Below are 21,577 nucleotides of genomic sequence, written 5' to 3' on the forward strand. Positions count from 1 at the left end.
CTTCACGCCCCACCCTCGGGTGTGCACCCTGGGGCAGGGATGTCTCCATGGCAACGCAACGTTGTTGTAGGAAAACAGTATATGGAGCTGTCAAAGCTTCTGGTACACATTTAACTAACATGAATTGTAATAACCGTTGTGCATATCTAGATCATGCTGTATTGTTGCCTTACGAGAATGGGGAACAAAATGGAGTTAAAATTGAACTGTGAAATTTGAATAAGGTCAAAGCTTCTGGTACACATTGAACTAGCATGAATTGTAATAAACGTATTGCATATCGAGATTATGCTGTGTTGTTCACTACGAGAATAGGGAAGTAAATGGAAATTTAAATTAAATAAGGTAATTAAAATGATTTGACTGGTAAATCCCTTAATGTAGAGTGACGATTACCCTAAAATTGAATTTGTTAAATGTACAGTTCAGGTTGTAAGTCAGACCTCTGTGTCTTGAGCTAAATATAAGTCAAATCATCTGTGGTGCCATTAAGGTGGGTGCAAGGGGATGAGTATAGCATTAGAATCAAAATCATTCATTCACCAAGGTAACACATTATATTTTCATCAACATTGGCATTTATAGAAAGCACATGTAATTGATCTCTTCGTTTAGCCCTTTTGGTGTCAAGGAGCTAAGACGATCGATCCAAAAGGTTTCACGTTGGTCCATTGTTTTCTGAAATTTCTCATGAAGATCTCTTCTTTCTACTACCTCCAGAATAGCACATTTAATCTGGGCCAAATTGTGTTTTCTGTCATGCCAGTGTCTGGCCACAGCCGAGTTTGTATTGTTGTTCCTTATGCAGGACCTGTGTTCATTCCATCTGGCTTTAGCTGCCCTCAGTGTTTGGCCAACATAATACAGGCCACAAGGACATTTTATTGTGTAAATCACGTTATGGGAATCACACGTGGCGAAACTTTTTTATCTGATTGTCTCTCCTGTGTATGTATGTTTTAGTGATTCACCTTTCATTATATAGCCACAATTAAGGTACCAATTCGCCGCGGGAACACTACTTTTTTTGTGCTGCTCTGGTTTTGACAAGTTTATCTATGAGATTGTGGTTCCGTTTGCAGGTGAATGTGGGGACATCTTTGAATAAATGTTCAACACGTTGTTCACATGTCACTGTGTTCCACTGTTTTTTTAATGACGGTTTGAATGTGATTACTTTGTCTGGAGTACTTAGATACGAACACTTACGGAGGTGCATTTTCTTCCTTGATTTTGACTTTCAGCAAATCTTCCCTATTTTGAGTTGCTGCACGTACTTCTGCTGCAGCTATTTCTTCCTTCGTGTATCCTCGGTCCAAAAATGTCTTTCCCATTTCTTTAACTTCATTGTCGTTGTCCGTTGGGTCACCCACCAGTCTTTTCACCCAAAGCATCTGGCTGTAAGGAAGATTTTTGATAAGACTAGGTTAATGGAAACTTAGTCGTTGAAGCAAGTGGTTGCGGTCTGTAGGTTTTCGAAAAATAGTTGTCTGATATCCTGTATTCTTTATGTTGATCTTCACGTCTAGAAAGTGGATACTCTCTCGGGAGTATTCATGTGTAAACTGGATTCTGGTGTCTTTGCTGTTTATATATTCAAAGAATTCTAGTAATTCCAGTTCACTGCCTTTCCACACTCCGAAAATGTCATCTATGTATCTGATCCAAATATTCAAATTTTGTTGCCAACGTTGATTCAGGAGTAAGTGTTCTGTTTCAAATTTATGCATAAATGCATTAGCATAAGGTGGAACCATGGTCGCCCCATGGCTGTGCCTGCTACTTGGAGATAATATCTGTCTTTGTATTGAAAGTATGAGTTATTGCTTATGAATTCGAGGAGTGCCATTATGAATTCTTTTTGCGCTGGTATTTCTGCTGCCTTGAGTAGTATCCATTCTACAGCCTCACTTCCTAGGTCATGTGGGATTGACATATATACACTTTTGACGTCTATTGTAAAGTAAAAGTTATTGCAGTCAAATGGTATTGAATTTAAAAATTTCAGAAAATGAGTCGAATCCTTGATGTATGTACTCGTTTTTTGAATGAGAGGTTGTAAAAAGTAGTCTACGTATTTACCAAGAGGTTCTAGAGTACTGTTCATCCCTGCTACAATCGTCTCCCTGGTGGTTTCGTTGGGTCTTTATGCACCTTAGGTAATGTATAGAAATGTGGTATCCGAGGGTATGGGTTTGTCAGAAATTTCCTTGTGTGATGGTGGATCCATTTGAGTTCTTCAGCCTTATCTAATAGTGTTTCCAAATTGCACTTGATTTCTGGTGTTGGATCGTTCGCTAGTTGTGCATAGGTGTTTGTGTCACTCAGTTGTCATTCGCATTCCTCTTCGCAGTCTGTTGTGTTCAGCAATACTAGACCACCTCCTTTGTCTGCAGACCTAATAGTCACTGATGGATCTCCATATAGATCTTGTATTAATTTCAGTGTGTGTGGTTTTATATTGCGTGTTGAGTTGGACTTAAAACACATCTTTTCAAAGTCTCTCGTTACTTGTTTTTGGAAAATGTCAATTGAAGGTATGGTAAGCGGAGGGATGAAAGTACTCTAACTCCTGAATTCTTTGAAATCCTCTTCTTTTATATCTTGTTCTCCTTCTTGTTCGAGTTCCCTAAAGAACACTTTCAGCTTAATTTTCCTGATCAATTTGTATAATTCTATTTTGGACTCGAATAGTGTGCTATCGTATGTTGGCACAAAACTAAGAACTTTCTGTAATGTTTGCATTTCTTGGGTGGTCAGTGTTCTTGTAGACAAATTAATTACAATGTTTTCTTTTGCTGTAATCTTGTGTTTGGTTTTCCTCTCTGTCTTTCTCCCCCCCTTCTTGTTCTCTTCTTCCTTTGTCGAAAAAAGCTGTCTGCCTCTTGTTGATGCTTCCGATGGTCTTGAAGAACCTGACGTACTTGGGAGGGTTTCTTCTTCTATATTAGAGGACACTCTCTCTGTGTCTGTTCCTGAGCTTGATGTCTCACTAGTGTTTGTAGGTTTGGATTTCCTTTCAGGAGGACCATATTTGTCCATCCATGTGTAGACCTCATCTTTCAAATAATCATATGTGTCTCTTTTAAATTTCGGGATTTTTTTTAGTTTCAAGTTCCGCCTTGGCCTACGAATCCAGTTGCGCTCTACGTTGTGCAAAGAGAGCAAAAGCTTTGTAAAAAAATGGGAGGCCATACTTAATAAGTGTTCTCTAGACCTTATACTACTCACTCTTCAAGAATTGGCAAACAATTTGGCAGACCTTAACAACGAAATTCAAGGGATAGAAAAAGACCTTGTGGCAACACTGAACAGAGAAGAGGTGGATATCATTCTAGAAGAGATTAACAACAAGTTGGCAGAATATAAGGCAGAGGGGAGGGGGTGCTAGCGGGTGTGAAAACACTGTTGGTTAGCACGTATGACTTTAATGTGAATGACCCCTTCTTTTATTCAGAGTTAGCTCAGATGTGGGATTCCTCTGACGGCTTTGTAGTAATATGGGGAGGTGATTTTAATCCTATACTCGACTTACAAATAGACCGTTCATCGACGATGGGCGCATACAGCATCCACAAGAGTCATTAGGTGGACTATGGGGCTCATTCCGACTTTGGCGGTACAGTACCAACGGTGCCGGTTCAGCACCGGCACCGTTGGCACCATACCGCCAAATTATGAATTTTGCTTGTGGGTGCCTGACAGCCTGCGAGGTCTGACCTGGCGGGCTGTGCACCACCTGTTTACAAAACCAGCGGGTACACCGGCACTGTTATTAATGGTGCCGGTGCATCCATGCTCCCCACCCCCATTCTGCCCTATGGGCAGAATGGGGATGGGGAGACGGTAATACCGCTACCCGCGAATGGGCCATTAGCGTCCCGTTTAACTCTCAATGGGCTGGTAAATGCCCATTCATGTGTGGCGGTGCCGGTAGCGAGTTTGGCGGTAGCCATGTCTGTTTTACAGGCACGGCTACCACCAAACTCGTAATGAGGCCCTATGTGTCTCCACTTCAGCTGATGGATGCGTGGCGAGCTAATTCTCCTTTTATTCTTTGGTGCACAACACTATGTTGCGAGTAGACAACTGGCTGGTGTCGATGGCACACCTGGGGGCTCTAGATGGGTGCGCCCTTCTACCCTGCACATATTCAGACCATTCCCCAATCTCTTGGTTTCGATGCAGAGCATGTCTCCCATAGTTGTGGAGGATGTTGGGGTCAGCACTCTTTGAAGACATGGAAGACAACATTGCCACATACTTTGATATAAGTGCGGCTCGGTTTCAAGTTCCTCAACCCTGTGGGAATCATTCAAGGTTTATGTAAGGGGAATTGCACTATCCTCGGTGGGTGTGATCCTGTAGCAGATTAGAAGGGAGCTGACAGCTTCAGAGGAGATGATACGAGCCCTGGAGAACCAACATGGCACTGTGCGGAGGGAGGCTTTTTTAGGCATGATAAAAAGTGAACTCCTAAACTTTCAGGTTCTGGTTGAAAGTGAGATTCCTTATATCAGTGGGCTGGTCCAGGCTCATAAATACAGTGAGGCCGATAGAATGGGGCACACATTAGCCGGATTGATCAAACACGAGGGCAACAATACTACAATCACAGAGATACAGGATCGGACAGCAAGTCCTGTAACAGACACCATCGGTATAAACAATGCTTTTACCCATAATTATAGCACTGACTGTGATGCTGGAAATGCATTGGAGGGACAGGGCCTCCATGTCCTTGTCCTGATCTCCTTTTTCATATGTGTTCTGTATAATTCTTTGTCAAAAAGTCCATGTGGGACACCTGGCAGTGCAGCTCTTCCTCTTTCTGATTGGGGCAACAGATGCTTGGGATACCCTTATGGCACCCATGGGTGGGGGTACAACCCTGTACCCCTAGTGTATGTTTTTGGGCACCTGTGTGTGGCCAACAGAGCAGGGTATGTGCTGGTGGCAGCTCCATGCTGAATTTGACAGGTGCTCTGAGTATCCTCCATTTCTTGTTAAACCCAGGCCCTGCCATTTGAATCAGTTGATTCCTGATAGGAGACAAGTGGCCCGTGCAGCCTCTTGCTTTCTATTGCCTGTTACCTTATTTTCCCAAAGTCCTGGGAAGCCCTGACTCTGCCCCTTCCCCCTGACTGGCTGTTGGGTGGAAGTTCCAAATATGGTATTGTGGGAAAGTCCAGGCCAGACCGGCTGGAGCCTTCCCAGTGACTGGGCCTCATTAGGACCCTGGCGGAGAGGGTGTTACGCCAGCGTAGTGCATGGCGTACCTCTCCGCCATACTACGAGTTCCCGTAGCGCCATGGAGGTTTTCTCCGCCTGGTTTTACCAGCCGGAGAAAACCATGGCGCTACGGGACCTCGTTGTTAATTACGCCACCGTATTTTACGGTGGCGTAATTAACTCCTTCCCCACTCCCATTATACCCTATGGGGCAAAAATGGGAATGGGGAAGGGTAAAATGGGGATTGGGGATTTACCGCTCCGCCGAGGTCGGAATGGGGCGGTAAATCCGCCAACCCCCATGGCGCTATCGGCGGCTTTCCGCCATGCTTCGCGGTGCATTTAGCACCGCGAAGTCCGCCTGGGTCGTAATGAGGCCCACTGTGTGTTGTGAGTACACCTTTGGGGTGGGACCTGGGTAAATGGAGTGTGTGACCAATATGCAATTCATGTTATGGGTGCCTGGTTTCTGGTATGTGATACAAAGGCTGAGACAGCCCTGCCCGAAAATGGTATGAATGCAGTGTGGAGTGCTGAATGGCTGGGTGCTTGTCCCAATACACATTCCTTGATGTGGGTGTCTGGAGGGAGGAGAATGGCCTGAATGCACTGTGAGCCTGATTGGCTGCCTGCCTGCCTAAATGCCCTTCTGAATGATTGGTTGCCTGAATGTGACCCAGCAGAATGAATGAGAGACCAAACAGTATATCTGGGGACCTCTCACTGATGGAAATTGTTTAGAAGCTGAAGTCGAAACTTGATGCTTATTCTCAAAGCCGATCCGGTAAGAAGAAGGTGAACTGCTGTTTCTCTTCCATGCAATCTGAAAGCTGCCGTGCCTTCAAGGAACTGATCCAAGAGAGGATCTGGCTAGGAGACCTTTTCCCAAGTTACGAGGGAACATTGTGCAGACCACTAATCTTTGCCAAAGTGCCCTGGAAGCTAGCCTTGGAAAGACTGTAAATCAGAGACAGGGACCGCAGAGGAATCCGAAGTAAAGCAGCTGGACGTCAAGGCCATCGTCATCGACCAGGGTTTGGAGGACCGCCATAACTGCTGGAAGCCTGTCGAAGCTGTGTTGCCCAGAAGCGGGAACTGCTTGATACCATGCCAATGACAACCGGAGCGGCACTGCTAAACCTTTTGCCTAAAACACTTGAATCAAAGGACTCTTTTGTCCACACCGTCGACTGCTTTGTCCTGCTGGAGAAAGTCGAGGTCACAGACGTGCTGAGCTGAATCCGCCTGTGGGTTTCCCGCCACCCGAAGACCAGAAAAATGCCAACGACCTGATGCCCTTTTGGGCCAAAATTCTTCAGTGACTCTTTGCGGCAACAAACTATCGCTGTCGAGGTGCACCGCATGCCTTGTCTTTGCAGGATGTCCACGACCGATCGTCAACGAGCACCGCCCAGACCAAAGCTGCTGCCTTGACTCCACCAAACATTTCATAGAGGACTCTCAACGCCAAGTTCACCTTCTTCGAGGACTATCGACGATCTGTGGCTCCTGCCTTAAAGGGGGCCACTCAAGAAGGATTTGTCGATGACCCATCGAAGAAATCTTCTATACCAGGTACATTGGGGTGGTAGAAACTTTGTAGAAGGAAATAAGACTTTAATAGACAATATATGGACTGGGCTGGTTGAATTGCATGATTTACAGGGTGTCCAGGTGTGGGGAGCCTCATACAGAACTGTGCCTAGCGTAGGAGCCCAGTATTCTGCCAATTGTATAACCAACTTGTTTTCCTTTTCAAGTCTAGTGTTGGTTCACTGTTTATTAATGGATTTGTATGCCATATTGAAACTGTCTACAGTTCATGCATTTCAATGGAATCAAAGGAGTAATGGTGGTACCACATGGAGACTGTATATATTTACCAAGTTCGAATTGCCTGAGCACAAAATGTGTTATTGTATGTGTACATAATCAAAGCCGTATTTATATAAAGAACTGTGTTTTCACTAACATAGTGTGTGGACATTCCTTTGTGGGTGCTTGGGGACTACACTGTTCTTAAGAACCAGCCTGCATCACCTCCTGAGAGCTGAAGCCTTGATTGCTCGTCCATAGCTACCCTATCTCCTCTGCCATATAGAGAGCAGGGGTACAGATACCCCCCTCCAGTCTTTACATCCTCTGTGCTGACAGAGAAATGCATTAGTGCCAAGGAATTACTCAGTACATGCACGGGATAGATCTTCCCCACCTGACACCAGAGGACTCACCTTCCCTTGACGTGAAGTTCACAGTGGAAGAGGTTGAGCATGCAATTGAGACTTACCAGAAGGGAGAGCCTCAGGCACAATTGGCTTGGGTTGTAGGTTTTCCAAAGAACCAGTCGGGCTTCTTCCCTTTGTGATCCACAGTACACAACTTACTGAGGTTCCTCTGTATACTATCGCAAATTTATCTCCCTGGCATGAGCGATTGCAGCAGCGCTGGATGCCGAGCAGGTATTTGACTCAATCTCCGGGAACTATCTTCACAGAGTGCTGGACACTCTCCATCTAGGCCAGTACTGCATAGGCTTTGTCAAGTTACTTTACAAAGTCCCATAGCTAGAGTCTCTACCCATGGTCGTCTCTCGCTGCCAATACAGCTGAACAGGGGCACAAGGGAGAGATCGCTGTGTATTACTGCTATTATCATGCACAGCATTTCCATAAGCGAAGGCTGCTGAGCCCCGCACTGCCTATGCCCATTGTTTACCTCATGTAACTCGATGACGTTGGAGCACAACACTGCTCCTGGCAACCGACCACCAATCTGCGGGTTTGGGAGTAAACACAGTAATAATAATAGTCACCACTTGAAACAAGTGACATCTGTTGGACCGTAGCTCACTTTAAAAAATACAATTCAGAAGAAATCTGGTCTGGGGAGTCTACTTCATATAGAAGGAGCAGGAGAGAGATTGTTAGGCATCCATTGCTCTCTGCACCACGCCATGCTCACTTGCAAAACCTTTGGTGGTCTGTACACAGCTTTTCCACAGTTTAGGAAATATGTCTAGAGACTGCATCAACTAGTGCCTGTGTTGAGCTATGCCCCTATTTATACAATGATGCACTAAGTCTATGCTTGCTTCCCACGCACACAGACAGAGCTCTGGGGATTGAAGAACCCATCATTACTTAACATAACATTCCTTAACTTAATTAAATTGCTCAAGAACAATGCAACATGCATGAACAGTGATTTAAGACACAGTAAAGAACTTGAAAGCTACTGGAGTGAGTGATCAGCCCCCACTTGTTCCATGGAGATGAACGTTATCTATGCGCTCAATAGCGACGGCATCTTAACAGGTCTGAAAAAGACTGATGTGTACATTTCCATTTCCCTGATAAATGCTTTACTTAAATGTGTGACTGTCATAATCCCAACCAAGAAGGGTTACAGCAGATCCCGAGCCCTGACCTGACTCTTACAAGTGAATCGTTCTCTATGAATCTCTCTTTCTTGCAGATCCCGCGCTCTGTCTGCAGTGAGAGCTGCCCCCCTGGGTCCCGGAAAGTTCATATGGAGGGGCGTCCCATCTGCTGCTTTGACTGTGCGCCCTGTGCAGAGGGAGAGTTTTCAAACAGCACCAGTGAGTAAAGCTTGTTCACCTTATGCTTCATATTGGCCTCACCCTATTAACTGTATATCAGGTCTATTTCCCTGTATTTCAGGTTTAGTTCCCATATTTAAGGTCTATTTCCCACATTTCATGTCTATTTACCGTATCTTAGGTCTATTCCCTGTATATCTGTTAGGGAGAATTCTCCAGAATGGCTTTTTCCCTTACCTACTGAGTCCCTCAGCAGCTTTGCTGGATTTCTAAGATTAATTTTTTCACCTGGTAAGAGTGTGAGCCTTTTTTTTCCCACTCTTACATGTGTTTTGCTGTGTGTGTTTAACATTTTTGTGTACATAGACTGTGCAGCCTCACCTACTCCATAGGCATCATCTTTTTACTGTGTGTTGCACCGCACCTTCAGTGCAGTGACACAGGGTTGTCTTTTTCAGACATCCCCTTTAAATTCCATTTTCTGGGACTGACTACTGTCTCCCCAAACATGTAAAGTTGCCATTGACTTTATTAGTCTTTTTAAATCCACAGACCCAGTACAAACTATCTTACATAGAGTTCTGGAAAGGGTTAATAGTTATCCCTTTTTGTCTGTTTCTCATGGAACATTATGTTGTTCCCTTTTCATCAAGATTTGGCTGGTGGCAGTGGTAACTACCCTATTTTTCCTACCGCGGTTATATTAAATAGCCTTGGTTTTGTTTTAGGCTATCTTAGTACCCTCGAACTTAAACCCGCTGGACCATATTTACTTTTATACAGTTCTGGCTGGGTTTATTCACCATTTCTTTTTGTTAAATTCTTTCTCGTGTTTTACTCTGCGTGCCAACCAGGTTTGATTCCTTTGTTCGCCGACCTTTCGCAGGCTTCTGCGCAGAAGCCCTACTTAGGCGCCTGAATGTCTCAAGCGGACATGATGTGAGGGAGGGGTTTGAGACTCCCTGCACAGGGTCTCCTTGGAGACCCATGTCGTACTCTGGTATGATTGGCTGTGGTGACTGTCCCGGCGGGACAGGCACCTTGCTGCGTGATTGACAGCCAGGCTGTGTTAATGGGGGAAAACTGCATAAAAAGCAGGTCTCTGGGTCTGGAAAGGCAGAGTCGCCACTGGATTGAGACAGTCGATGAGAAACTGACAGAAGAGGACCTCTACGATGACTGAACCTCCCGGTGAAGCCCTGCTGCGGGTCCGAATCTTCAAACTTTGACGACAGGGAAGATCTGCAAGGAATCTTCTCCCCTTGAGCTGGTGGGAACAACCAGTTCACCAAACTGCTCGCCAAGCCTCCCTTCTCTGGTCGAATTTGCTGTACAGAGCTACAGTGAAGTGGATAGGCAAGAGGAATGGACTCTGCTTGGGTTTTAAGGAGCGCACCTTTTATTTGTCACTTTGCTCTGCTGCCGTTTTCTTCCCTGGGCAGTACAGGACCCTTCAGTCTTCCTCCTTCTTGTCAGTCTGACAGTTGCTTCAGGAACCGTGAGCCTGCAGGACCTGCCAGGAACGTCTGCCTCAGCTACAGCATTCTTCTGCTCTAAATGTACTGTACTATCCCAGTTGTTCGTTTCGTCCAGCCACGGTGAAAGTGTGTGAAATCTTTCACCAATCTGAGAGCTTGTACTTCTCTAGTCTTTAAAGTAACTTTTCGTCCGACCAACTTCGTTCTGAACTCTTGGCAAAGACTTAACCGCGAACTACCCTGAACTGTGTGATCCTCTGCAAAGACTTTGGTCCATTGACTTTGGCCCTGGCCTCTTGATTTGATTTCCTCACTGTAGTTCCTCTTTCTAGATTGCCCTGCTTACTTACATGTTGGTGCTGCTCAACCTCTGTCTAACTTTGTTTTTCTCTGCCTTTTAAATTACTGGAGTGCCATTTTGCTCACACTTCATTCTGAGCCTAACATGTCCAGAATCTATTGGGTCTGGTGTAGTGTATAGAATCGTGATTTTTTTTCAACTGCTTGATAATAGTGAAATGTTTAATAACTGAAGTGTAAATAAATGTATATTATTTTACTCAGAAACCTTGAGTAAGTGTTTGTTTGAATCATAGTAATTGCTGTCCTTTGTGTAACTATTAATACTTCTCACTTTACTCTTGAGATAAGTCTGGCTGCTCAGCCATCGCTACCACTTCACTGTGTAGTACAGGCTTGGACCAAAGGTGAATTTGTACTTGCACTTGTAGTCTTAATTGTGTGTGGTGTTTCCCAAAGGGGACTGCATATAATTCTCCCTAAAAATATCAGTTCTGTTTCTCTATATTTTACATATATTTCCCATTTTAAGGTCTATTTCCCACCTTTCATGTCTATTTACTGTTTCATAGGTCTATTCTCTGTATATCAGTGCATTTCCCTATATTTCTGGTATAACATCCATATTTAAAGGGATAGTCCAGCAAAAAATGTTATTTAAAAAATAGATAGGCAACATTAAAAAAGAAATACTAGCACTTTTTTTTTAAAACTTCCTATGTAAAATTTTGAGCTATTCAAGCTCAAAATTCGCAAAAGCAAGCACATGGGCGCATCCATTTTGTGAAATGGATGTCCGCCTGTGCTGGCTTTTGCTTTTGCGGCACTAATGAAGGAAAAGCCAGCCAGCTGTAGTAAACAAAAGCTACCGCTGGGTGGCTTTTCCTTCATTGGTGCTGTACGCGGAGGACGGGGACCGGAGACCAGAGCAGGAAAGCTGCAGCTGAATCTCGGTAAGTGCTATTTATTTTTTTTTTTAAAATAAGCACTAGCTGTGTTTTTTTTTTCTAAGTTTTCCGGGCTTTTATGCAGCAAACCCCCATTCACTCAGCCTAGCTGTCAATCAAACATGCTAAGTGGTGAGCCGGGCGGCTCACCACTTGGGCCAATCACCCAAGAGTGCGACTTGAGTTGCCAAGGCAACTCAGTCCAGGGTTCCTAAACCCCCTCCCACACCTCCTGTGGTACCCAGACAGAGTGGCACCACTTTTGGAGGCTTCTGTGGATAAGCCCGCCAAAAAGTGGAACAAAGGGCTCGACTTGGGTTGGAGTCACAGAAGCGAAAACAAACGCCATTTTGGAACCGAGTTTCGGCAAAAATTACCAACCAGTGATTTACTATTAATTTAATAAACCGGCGGTATGTTCGAGGCTATATTAAAAAGTGCTAGCCTCGAACAATGGGAAAATCCCATAGGAAAATATTCACGGTCGAATATAAAAAGTAGTATCCACTGCCACCAGCCAAAACTTGATCAGGGGGGACGTGCCCCCTCGAACAACAGACCCCGGGGCAATCGAATTGCCCCGACCAGTACGTCCACAATATGATGGTTTGTACTGGTTTCTGTTCATAATTTGGGACTAGTAAAGCCAATGGTGACTTTACATGCCCTGGGAGACAGTAGTCAGTCCCAGGGTATGGAGTCTATGTTTAGGGGTCGCTACAAAACCCCTGGGTTACGGCACGGAGGGTGCTGTGTAACCCACATACCAAAAACACATGAAGCCCTATGGGGTAAAGGACCCCATAGCCCATAAAACACATTCAAAGTCAAAGGAACACCTCAAATCATGTCTAAGAGTGGGAGAAAAAGAGTCTCACTCTTAGCAGGAGAAAAAAATAAACCCCAAAAAATCCAGCAAAGCTGCTGGAGGACTCACTAGGTTTGGGAAATTAGCCTTTACAGAGAATTCTCCCTAACATTGACGTATCGTTGAAACAGGTGTTGACGCTGGTAAGTTCAATATACTTCGCCAGAAGAGCTCTTCAATGCGCTTCCAGAATTTTCGCGGGATCATCAACATAGCGTCTGCGCCATAGATTAGGGAAGGAACCACTTTGCCCTTGTAAAATTGTATCAAGGGGATTGTTGTAAATTGACAGAATCTTCTGTCTATCGCTTTGGCCTGACTTGCCAGATTCTTCAATTTTTCCAAAAGATGTTTTTGCATTGGACACTCTTGTTTGTTGTTGCTAAGAATCACCCCTAGATACTTAAATTCCCCCACCTGTTCAATCTTCTCCCCTCCCAGGGTCCATCTGAATGTTTCGGTATGGATGTTATGTTTTTCCATAGTCATAACTTTGGTTTTGGTTTTGTTAATTTCCAAGTTATTCTTCTTTATGTAAACTACCAACTCATTTAATTGGCGCTGCAGGCCAATCAGTGTATAATCCAGTAAGATGAGATCGTCCGCGTAGAGAAGTCTCGAGATCTTATATCTTCCTACTGCTGGTGGAAATGAGCGGATCACTAGTTCTCCATCTTTAATATCCCACAGGTATGAGTTGAATAGCGTCGGGGCAAGGGGACACCCTTGCTTTACTCCTCTGGCCATGTGAATTTGTTCTGAACGGAGCCCTTCTCGATTTAAGCATACCACTACAGAGGTGTTTTGGTGAAGAGCTCTAATGGGTTCCAAAATGCCTTCCGGGCAGCGTTTTGCTCTTAATATTTCCCATAAGATTTCCCGGTTGACCTGGTCGAAAGCCTGGACCAGGTCAACAAATGCCAGATGGATTTTAGGACTTCCTTTTGAGAATCTTGCTTTTTAAGATGCTTAACAGCAAGATATTTGGGGCCGTCCCGGCATCCTTCACAAACCCCGATTGAAGTGGATCCTCAGTGCCCGAGGTTCTTGCCCATTTTTGAAAGTTTTCCAAAAGTAATGAGCCGACATTTTTTCCAATGACATTGAGGAGTGCTAATGGCCGACACTTCTTTGGTTCCTCTCTTGGTCCATGCTTATAAATTGGCACAATAGTTGCAGTCGTCCAAGAGGTGGGTATGGATATGTGTAATGTACAGTTCTTTATAACCTCATGGGTAAATTCCGTCCATTCTTCTTGATGTTCTTTTAGATCTGCGTTTGTAATGCCATCTGGCCCGGGGGCCCTTGAATTGTTCAAATGGACCAGTTTTCTCTTATTGGCGTCCCGATCCCATGTTGTCATCCAATCGGTGTTAGAGGCTGTTGGAATTGTTGAATTATGACACCCGACTTTCTGGAATAGGTCACTGAAGTGCTTAATCCACGCTTCTTCTCCAACAAAGTTATTTATTGGATTTGTTTGGATCCCTGACGTTGTTCTTATCAAGGTCCAGAAGTCTCTTGATTTCCGGCTACATACTGTCCTCAGCATTGCAGTTGCATCTGCTTGGGTGATTACAGCTCTTTGATGCCATAGCCAACTTTTGTATATCCTTACAGTGGTTTTAACTTGGTTCGCCATCTCAAGGGTATGTGTTTTGCTTGCAAGGGGTTTAAGTTTTCTTAATATTTTCCTCTCTTCCACAATGCATTTATTAAATTCGTGTATGTGGGTTTTTATTTCATGATTAGGCCATACATTTTTTTCCTTTTCATAAACTTTTAACAATGGATGGTAATTGATGTTGTCTTTTTCGTTTTTCAACCCCCTTTGATGCTTTCGTTTGCATATGATAGTGTATGTACCCGTTAGCTCTTCCACTGCTTTAGCTGACAGTCTCAACCTTGTGCCTCCTTTACATGTCTCAATCCCGACGGCCATGGTTGGTCTAGGCCTCCTCGTGTTGATCCATTTTACTTTTAATAAGTTGTGATCACTGTTATATGTTTTCACCACTTCAAAATCAACCATAATCCTCAGCATTTCGTTAGAGACAAATATGCGATCTAAATTTGCACTGTGGTTGTTTCTTTCCCATGTCGGGATAAGTAAACCCCCACTGCGCATTGATGTCTCTAAACTATGAAGGTCCCATGCTGACATCGTCGCCTTCCATAAGTGGCCTCGGACCATATTTAGTGGGACTTTTTTCGTGGTTCCATTGAAAATTATGCTTTTAGAGCAGATCGCATTAAAGTCCCCACAAAGAATAATACATTTGGGCGCTCATTCTAAATGTATTTTCTCCAATATGCAATCTGCTAATTTCAGGAAGTCTTTATTCTTAATTACTGCTGGGTTCCAATAGGTATTTATCAAAACCACTGTCTCCTCCTTTGCAACTTTTTGATTATTAGTATCCGCAGATGTTTTTGTCCATTTCAAAACGGATACTTGGAAATGAGCATTTGACACTTCCGTTTTTATATATTGGATTCCCACTCCAGATCTGATGGCTGTCAGCAAACCTGACAATGGAAAGCCTTTCCCCGAATGCGTCGCTGGGGATAGGAAGGTTTCATATCCCTCCAAAAAGGGTTTATTCATTAACCATGTCTCTTGGAGACATAAGATGTCAAACTCCCCTAGATTTACATCACTTTTTGCCAAGAGGTGGCTAAAACCTCTGGTATTCCAACTTCCCATTACGATAGTATCTTTTCCTGCTTCTTCCGGGTCAGCTCTCGGCGCTTGTTCCGTGCTGTCCTTCACTTCCCTGGGTGGCTAGCTCTTCTTTGTTAATGCTTTTGAAATCCACGACCATCTAGTGAGGGTGCCTTTTTCTTCATCGTTGGGGGTGATTATGGTTGTTTGTCCGTTGTCCCTGGTTAAATCTTCTTGTGCAAATGTTATTGTCAGGCTCCGAAGAGGGCCCTTGGGGTGTCTACCGTTGTTGAGAGGGTCCAAATATGGAGTTGTCACCGTTTCACCAGTTGTAGGATTTCCTCTTTGGGTCTCCCTCTCCGGGGAATCGAGCTGCGTTGGATTTGTGGATTCTGCCTCTTTTTGTTTCGACCTTTCAATTGGTCTAGATTTTAGTCCTTTTGAGCTGGCCTGACCCTTCTCTTGTTTTGACTGTATTCTCTTGTTTTTCCGGTTTACTTTTTCCGTGCCCCAATTTTTGGCTTCTTAGATGACACTCACAAACGTCATACCCCAGCATATGAAAGCTTTCCTGTTCCAATGTTATCATTGCTCTGATTATTGGAGAAGGGATATGTAGATAGACACAGTCTCTTTTCCCCGAGGAACTAAATTCCACAATTCTGATGTCGTCCGAATTGATCTGCCTCAGATTTGGTATACAATTCATTAGGGCCATTATGTTCTTCTTGTTCAGTATCAGTTTATCTCGTGTGTCCCCCACACGTTCCAATTTAAAAAACCTTTCACTACCCATTTTTTTACTATATGGAATGTAAGTATCTTTCTCATTCTCTGAATTGTTATTTCTTTTATTTCTTGAATTTCTCTCATAATCTGAATCTCTTGAGTTTTTTTTTGAGTATGTTCTTTCCTACGATTGTTGACGGATTTGACTTCTTCCCAAGAGTTTTCATGATTCCTTTTGTACGGGATGAACTGCTCCTGTGGTTCCTGTCCCGTGAGTACAATTCTTTCTCTCTGGAGTCAGTCCATCTTTTTTCTATTTCTGTTGGCAACGTTTTGTCCCTTTTGCTGGCCTTAGGGGCCCCGGCAATTTTATCACGCCTTTCTTTTAAGGTGAGAAAAGGACTTTTTTGATCTTTTTCTACAATTCCATTAGTTTTGACTCCTGCTTCTTTTGTCACACCTTCTAATTGTTGCATCTCTAAGCTGGATTCAGTGTCCACGGTTTCGACAGAGTATATCGACAACTCCATAAGATCGGTGCTCTCATCCAGGACTTGGTTCTCCTTTTGTCGACCTTTTATGCACGAACCTTGATCTGCTTTTTCCACAATTGGGAGCTCTACGTCTCGGAAGAACACAGTTCGGTTTGTCGTTTGTTCATTTGGCTGGATGTTTTTATTCTGGAAGTTTGCTGACTCCTTTTTCATCACCGTGTGGACCAGCTGTGTTTCTAGTGTGACTATTCTCTGTCCAACTTTTTTTGCATTCGTTTTCTCATTTGCAAAAAGCGGGTATGTTGTTTGTTCCAATATTTGTGGTTTAGATTGTCTTTACTCCAGGGTCGTGTTTTGAGATTTCGCTCTCTGAGCCTCAATTTGATGTCCTTTACTCCTACGCCCTCGACGGGCGTCGTGCTCAGAACGTCTTTTTCTAAAGTCAGGACTACACACCCATTTGTAGTTAGTTTCTTTGTGTCACCCTGCCGTTTACCCCCTTGTTGATTTTGTGCTTTTAATTGGGGGCCTTTCTTATGTTCTTCTCGGACGTACCGAGGGGTGATCTCGTTTTCTTTTATCATTTGCGTTTCACCCAGCTGGTTTTCGTCCGACTCTTTCCTGACTGCTTTAGCTGTGTCCTCGGTCTGCGTAGCGGTTGAATTAATTTGCTTGGTATTATTCGTCGCTTCTGTTTTATTTTGTTGTCTGGGTTCTCTGTTCAATAAACTGTTCAGAGTGTGGAGATCCCCCCCCCTTAGTTCCATAGCCGTAATGAAACCTTCAACATAGATCATTTTCGTGTGGAGCATTGCTACCAGAGCTAGCTGGTCCTTTAAGGTATCATGTATGGATTCATACAATTTGCAGACTGGGTTCATTGCAATATTTATCACTGACATTATTGCGAAAATGTCTGTTTTTCAGTTGTTAATCCATTCTCATTGTCACTGGTCACGGTTGAAGATCTTCTATTACGTGTTGGTGTCTTTCTCTCATTGTTCACTGACCAATTTGAGCATCTTCTATTTTGTGGGGAGGGTCGCTGATGAGGACCTGCCGAAAAGCAATGTCCAGAAACGTTGGACCTCAGAGAATTATCAGCTTAAAATTCCTCTTCTATATTTATTATTTTTTCTGATATATTTTCTTGATTTTTTTCCACAGGTAGAGCATCCGATGTCAGATCCCTTACGTTATTTCCTGCTTGCGGTAAGATATTTTTTTTCATTGAAATTGAAATTGTCTGGGCCTTATCTACAGGTAAGCTCTCTTGTAATGAGTCCCTTGTGAGCCTTTCATCTCATACTGGGTCTGTTTCCTGCGCTGATGTCCCGCTGGACTCCTTCAATGCGCATGGATCAACCTCCCTATTACTGTCAAATATATTGACTACCTCTGGTATGGAGGAACACCCTTTTGCCTGTTGCTTCTGGCTTTCCCCTGAAATATCGCTAGTGGTTTCATGTATTTTCTCTGATTGTGTGTTGTTTTGTAGGGGCAGGCTCGGGACAACCTGCTTCCCCTGTAAATCTGGGTCTTTAAAATATCGAATCCCTGTTTTTAGGACTGCTCATGGAGAGTCCGTTCTCATCCCTGACTATACAAACCTCCGTTCTTGTAATCTGTCGCTTGTATGGGAAACATCACCCTCCAACAACTCAGCGTCTGACAATTCTTCCATTTGACGATGTTCTTCCATCAATGGTTTTTTTAAAAAATCTTGCTACTGAATTGCTACTGAATTAGCATGGAGAGTGTTTGCTTTTTGTCTAGGTATTGCTCTCCTCAGAGCTCTTTTAGTTAGTACATCTGAGGTCTTTTTCTGAGGCATTTTCCCCGTAAATGTTAATGACTTTGGCTTACTGCCTCTTTGTTTATTTCCTAGTTTCTTTGGGGAATTTTTTGGTGGCAATTTCCTGGGTATTATCCCATCCCCTACCCCTTGAAGTTCATTATGTGCTGGTGAATGGCATGAATTTTCGGGATCATTATCACTGAAATCAACCCCCTTTTCTGTAGTCATTAGCTCCTCTTTGTCAGTCTCCTAGAACTGCTTGTTTTCTTCTATAAAAGATTTGACAAGGACGATCGTTGTATTTGGGCTCTTCGAATTACATATTGTTTTTTGTTCATTGCATGCGGGCAGGGAATCGTGGTTTTGAGGATAGCTATCACCAAGTTCAATCCTCAATTCCGAGATCGCTGTTTCCACTATTAGACCCTCCCCTAAATCCATGCTTTCTTCTAAAAAAGATTTATCCATTTCGGTCATAGTGTCCGGACTCTTCAGGTCGGGACAGGCCCTTGGAGAGTAGATCTCTATGGCAATGTTTATTAGGGAGTTTGTGTTTTCTTTCACTGTTGTCTCCCCTTGTTCGTCCTGAAGAGCCTCTCTGGACTCCTCCCAGCATGTTACGTTCCGACTGGCGGGCGGCTCTGCACCGAAGGCAGTGCACGGGGTTATCCCACCCACAGCGTCTGCTTCGAGTCCTGTGGGGATCGCCTGCAGCGCGAACACTTCTCTGCCGGCGGCCACCTTCGTTCTCCCCGCCAAGTCCTCCAGTTTTGATTCACTTTCCCCCCACCTCACCCACCTCCACTCCCACTGACTTCCCGGGAACTTCGACTTCCTGACGGGGACTCGAGGACTGCAAATGCTGCGATGGCTCAGCTTCGAATAACCCGTCATTTTGAGCCCCATTCGCCACCTCTCCTCTGTCCGGTAAGTAGGGCGCACGGGGCTTGTCGGCAATGGGGGGTGAAAAGGGGAGTTCTTGCTCCAAAGGGGTCAGCGCATGGGTTTTCTCCTTCTGGGAGTCTGCCCGTTGGTTTTGCGGAAAAGATGGCATGGGTTGGGGTATACCCCTAATTACATCAATATTTGAGCTTGTTTCCAAACGTTTTGAGTCACGCAGACTCATACCTGAGAGTTCTTGTGTTGTCGCCGCCATTGCGGATGATGCAGATGATGTAGGAACAGGTCGACGCTGGCGTGTAGGTTTTTTCAGGGGACTTCTCAAGTCCAGGACTGGGTCCTCTCGACTCGATCGACTGCTTCTCAGGGACCGCCCAACCTCCTCCATGTTCGGGAGGACAGGGGAAGCCTTCGCTCCCCGTGCTTCCACGGAGTGCCACATACTGCTTCCAACCTCAGCTTCCAAACTCTTGTCTATTTACCGTATCTTAGGTCTATTATCTGTATATCAGGTCTACTTCCCACATTTCATGTCTATTTACCATATCTTAGGTATATTCCCTGTATATCAGGTCTATTTCCCTGTATTTCAGGTCTAGTTTCCATATTTAAGGTTTATTTCCCACATTTTATGTCTGTTTACTGTATATGAGGTCTATTCCCCTATATTTAAGGTGTAGTTCCCATATTTAAGCTCTATTTCCCACATTTCATGTCTATTTACCGTATCTTAGGTCTATTTCCTGTACATTGGGTTCATTTCCCTATATTTCTGGTCTAGTTCCTGTATTTGTCTATTTCCCACATTCAATGTCTCTTTACCGTATCTTAGGTCTGTTCCCTGTATATCAAGTCTATTTCCCCATATTTCTCGTCTAGCTGCCATATCTAAGGTCTATTTCCCACATTTTAAACCAGTCAGCGTCAGTCCTCGTCCAGCTGCGTTGTGCTGTGCTGCCACTCTCTTTACATCTCCCGGACTCCGAGCGGAATATGGGGTTGCAGGACGTCCTTGCTGCACTTGAAGCAGCTAAAGGTACAATAATGAAACAACAGATTATAACAGATCATATTAGTAAAACAACTAGCAGACTTAAAACGGCATTAGAGGACATAAATAACCTGCTTGCACTAGAAGATAGTGATGACCAGATTACTTCATGGTCTACCTACAAGCCTGAGCTCGCTACTCTAACCCAACCCAGCTCACCTGCTATTGTTTTATCCATCACTTACAACTTCCTTATACCTGACCCTCTCACGGATACAGATAATAGCCTCCCTCTAAAAGAAGATCATATCTCTAATTCTATACGTAATAAACCCCTCACTCCCCATTCCTCCATTAAATTCCTCCTTATAAATACCAGATCGCTAGTAAAACATGCCCTGGAGATTGCAACACATATTGAAGAGCATAATGGGCCCATACAGCAGCAGGCCCCTCTCTTAATCTGGTCATGGGATGATTAGATGTGACAGGAGAGAAGGAAGGGGAGGGGGTGTTGCCCTCATACACAGGTTAACTTTTAATATCTGGCCAAGTAGGGCATTTGTGATGGAAGGCGTTGACTCCCTCTGTATTAAAACTAGCTTGAATCCAGAGAACACCCTCAACATACTCCTCATATATAAACCACCTAACATAGTTGTAGACTTTGTGAAAAACCTCTCTGCCTTCCTACTCTCCTCTCTCAAAGCAAATACAAAATGGTACTTCTGGTTTGACCACAAGGATGACAAGGTCGCACTTGAACTACAAAATGCTCTGTTTGAATTGGGCTTTACACAATTCATTCAAGAACACACACATAATATGGGACATACCCTAGACTGGGTAGCTAGTCACGCAATTAATATTAATAACATACTAGTATCACCTTGTCCATGGTAAGACTACTTCTTTGTGAATTTTGACATCTTGGTTGACCTTCCTATCAAATTGAATTGCCAAAATAATACCGAAATATTGTATCGGAACTTAAAAAATATCACTATAAACAAAGTACAACCAATATTTGACTCTATATCCATGCATCCTAAACTTGACACACCGGAAGAACTAGCAAAACTAATCTCCACCAATTTAGAAACTGTGGCTAACATTCTGGCTCCCATCAAAAAGAAGTCAGAAAAACCTGATACTAAACGCAACCTATGGTTCACACCAGAACTTCAATTTTTGAAGTCACTGATCCCCAAATCTTACCATATATGGAAGTCATGTAACACACCTCTGCTCCTCAGTAAATACAAAGCCACAGCCTCCACCTATAAGGCCAAACATAACTTCTTCACCTATAGGATCCAAAATGCTCAACACGACACAAAAGAGCTGTTTTGCGTACTGAAAGAACAAGAAAGAACCAATCACACTATCCCAGAGAGATCCATCACTGATGATGTCTCCTGTGTAATAAAATGCAACAAGCCATGCACAAGAAACTAGATACTATCAAGGAAAACTTCTTGGAAAAGAGCTTTAACTTAAAATGTACTGGGTCTAAGTCTGCGACTGCTTCTTTCAAAGATCTTCGCTCATCCCCACTTTCAACCTATCTCCAGTTACGGAAAAAGAACTAGAAATCATTATGAACCAACTTAAGC

The 21,577-nt window shown here is 43.8% G+C and overlaps 1 protein-coding gene across 1 annotated transcript in view; it reads left to right on the forward strand.

Moving 5' to 3' along the window:
* The window catches only part of LOC138473498 (vomeronasal type-2 receptor 116-like), a 75,197-nt gene that overhangs the window by 14,169 nt on the left and 39,451 nt on the right, over positions 1 to 21,577 (forward strand). Inside the window, exons 2-3 of the mRNA XM_069612137.1 lie at positions 3,240 to 3,370; positions 8,707 to 8,830. Of these exons, the coding sequence (XP_069468238.1) occupies positions 3,240 to 3,370; positions 8,707 to 8,830 (255 nt within the window). The remainder of the gene's footprint in view (positions 1 to 3,239; positions 3,371 to 8,706; positions 8,831 to 21,577) is intronic.

The sequence above is a fragment of the Ambystoma mexicanum genome, chromosome 8 (genome assembly GCF_040938575.1).
Source record: "Ambystoma mexicanum isolate Mex_15411 chromosome 8, UKY_AmexF1_1, whole genome shotgun sequence".
Classification (NCBI taxonomy): Eukaryota; Metazoa; Chordata; class Amphibia; order Caudata; family Ambystomatidae; genus Ambystoma; species Ambystoma mexicanum.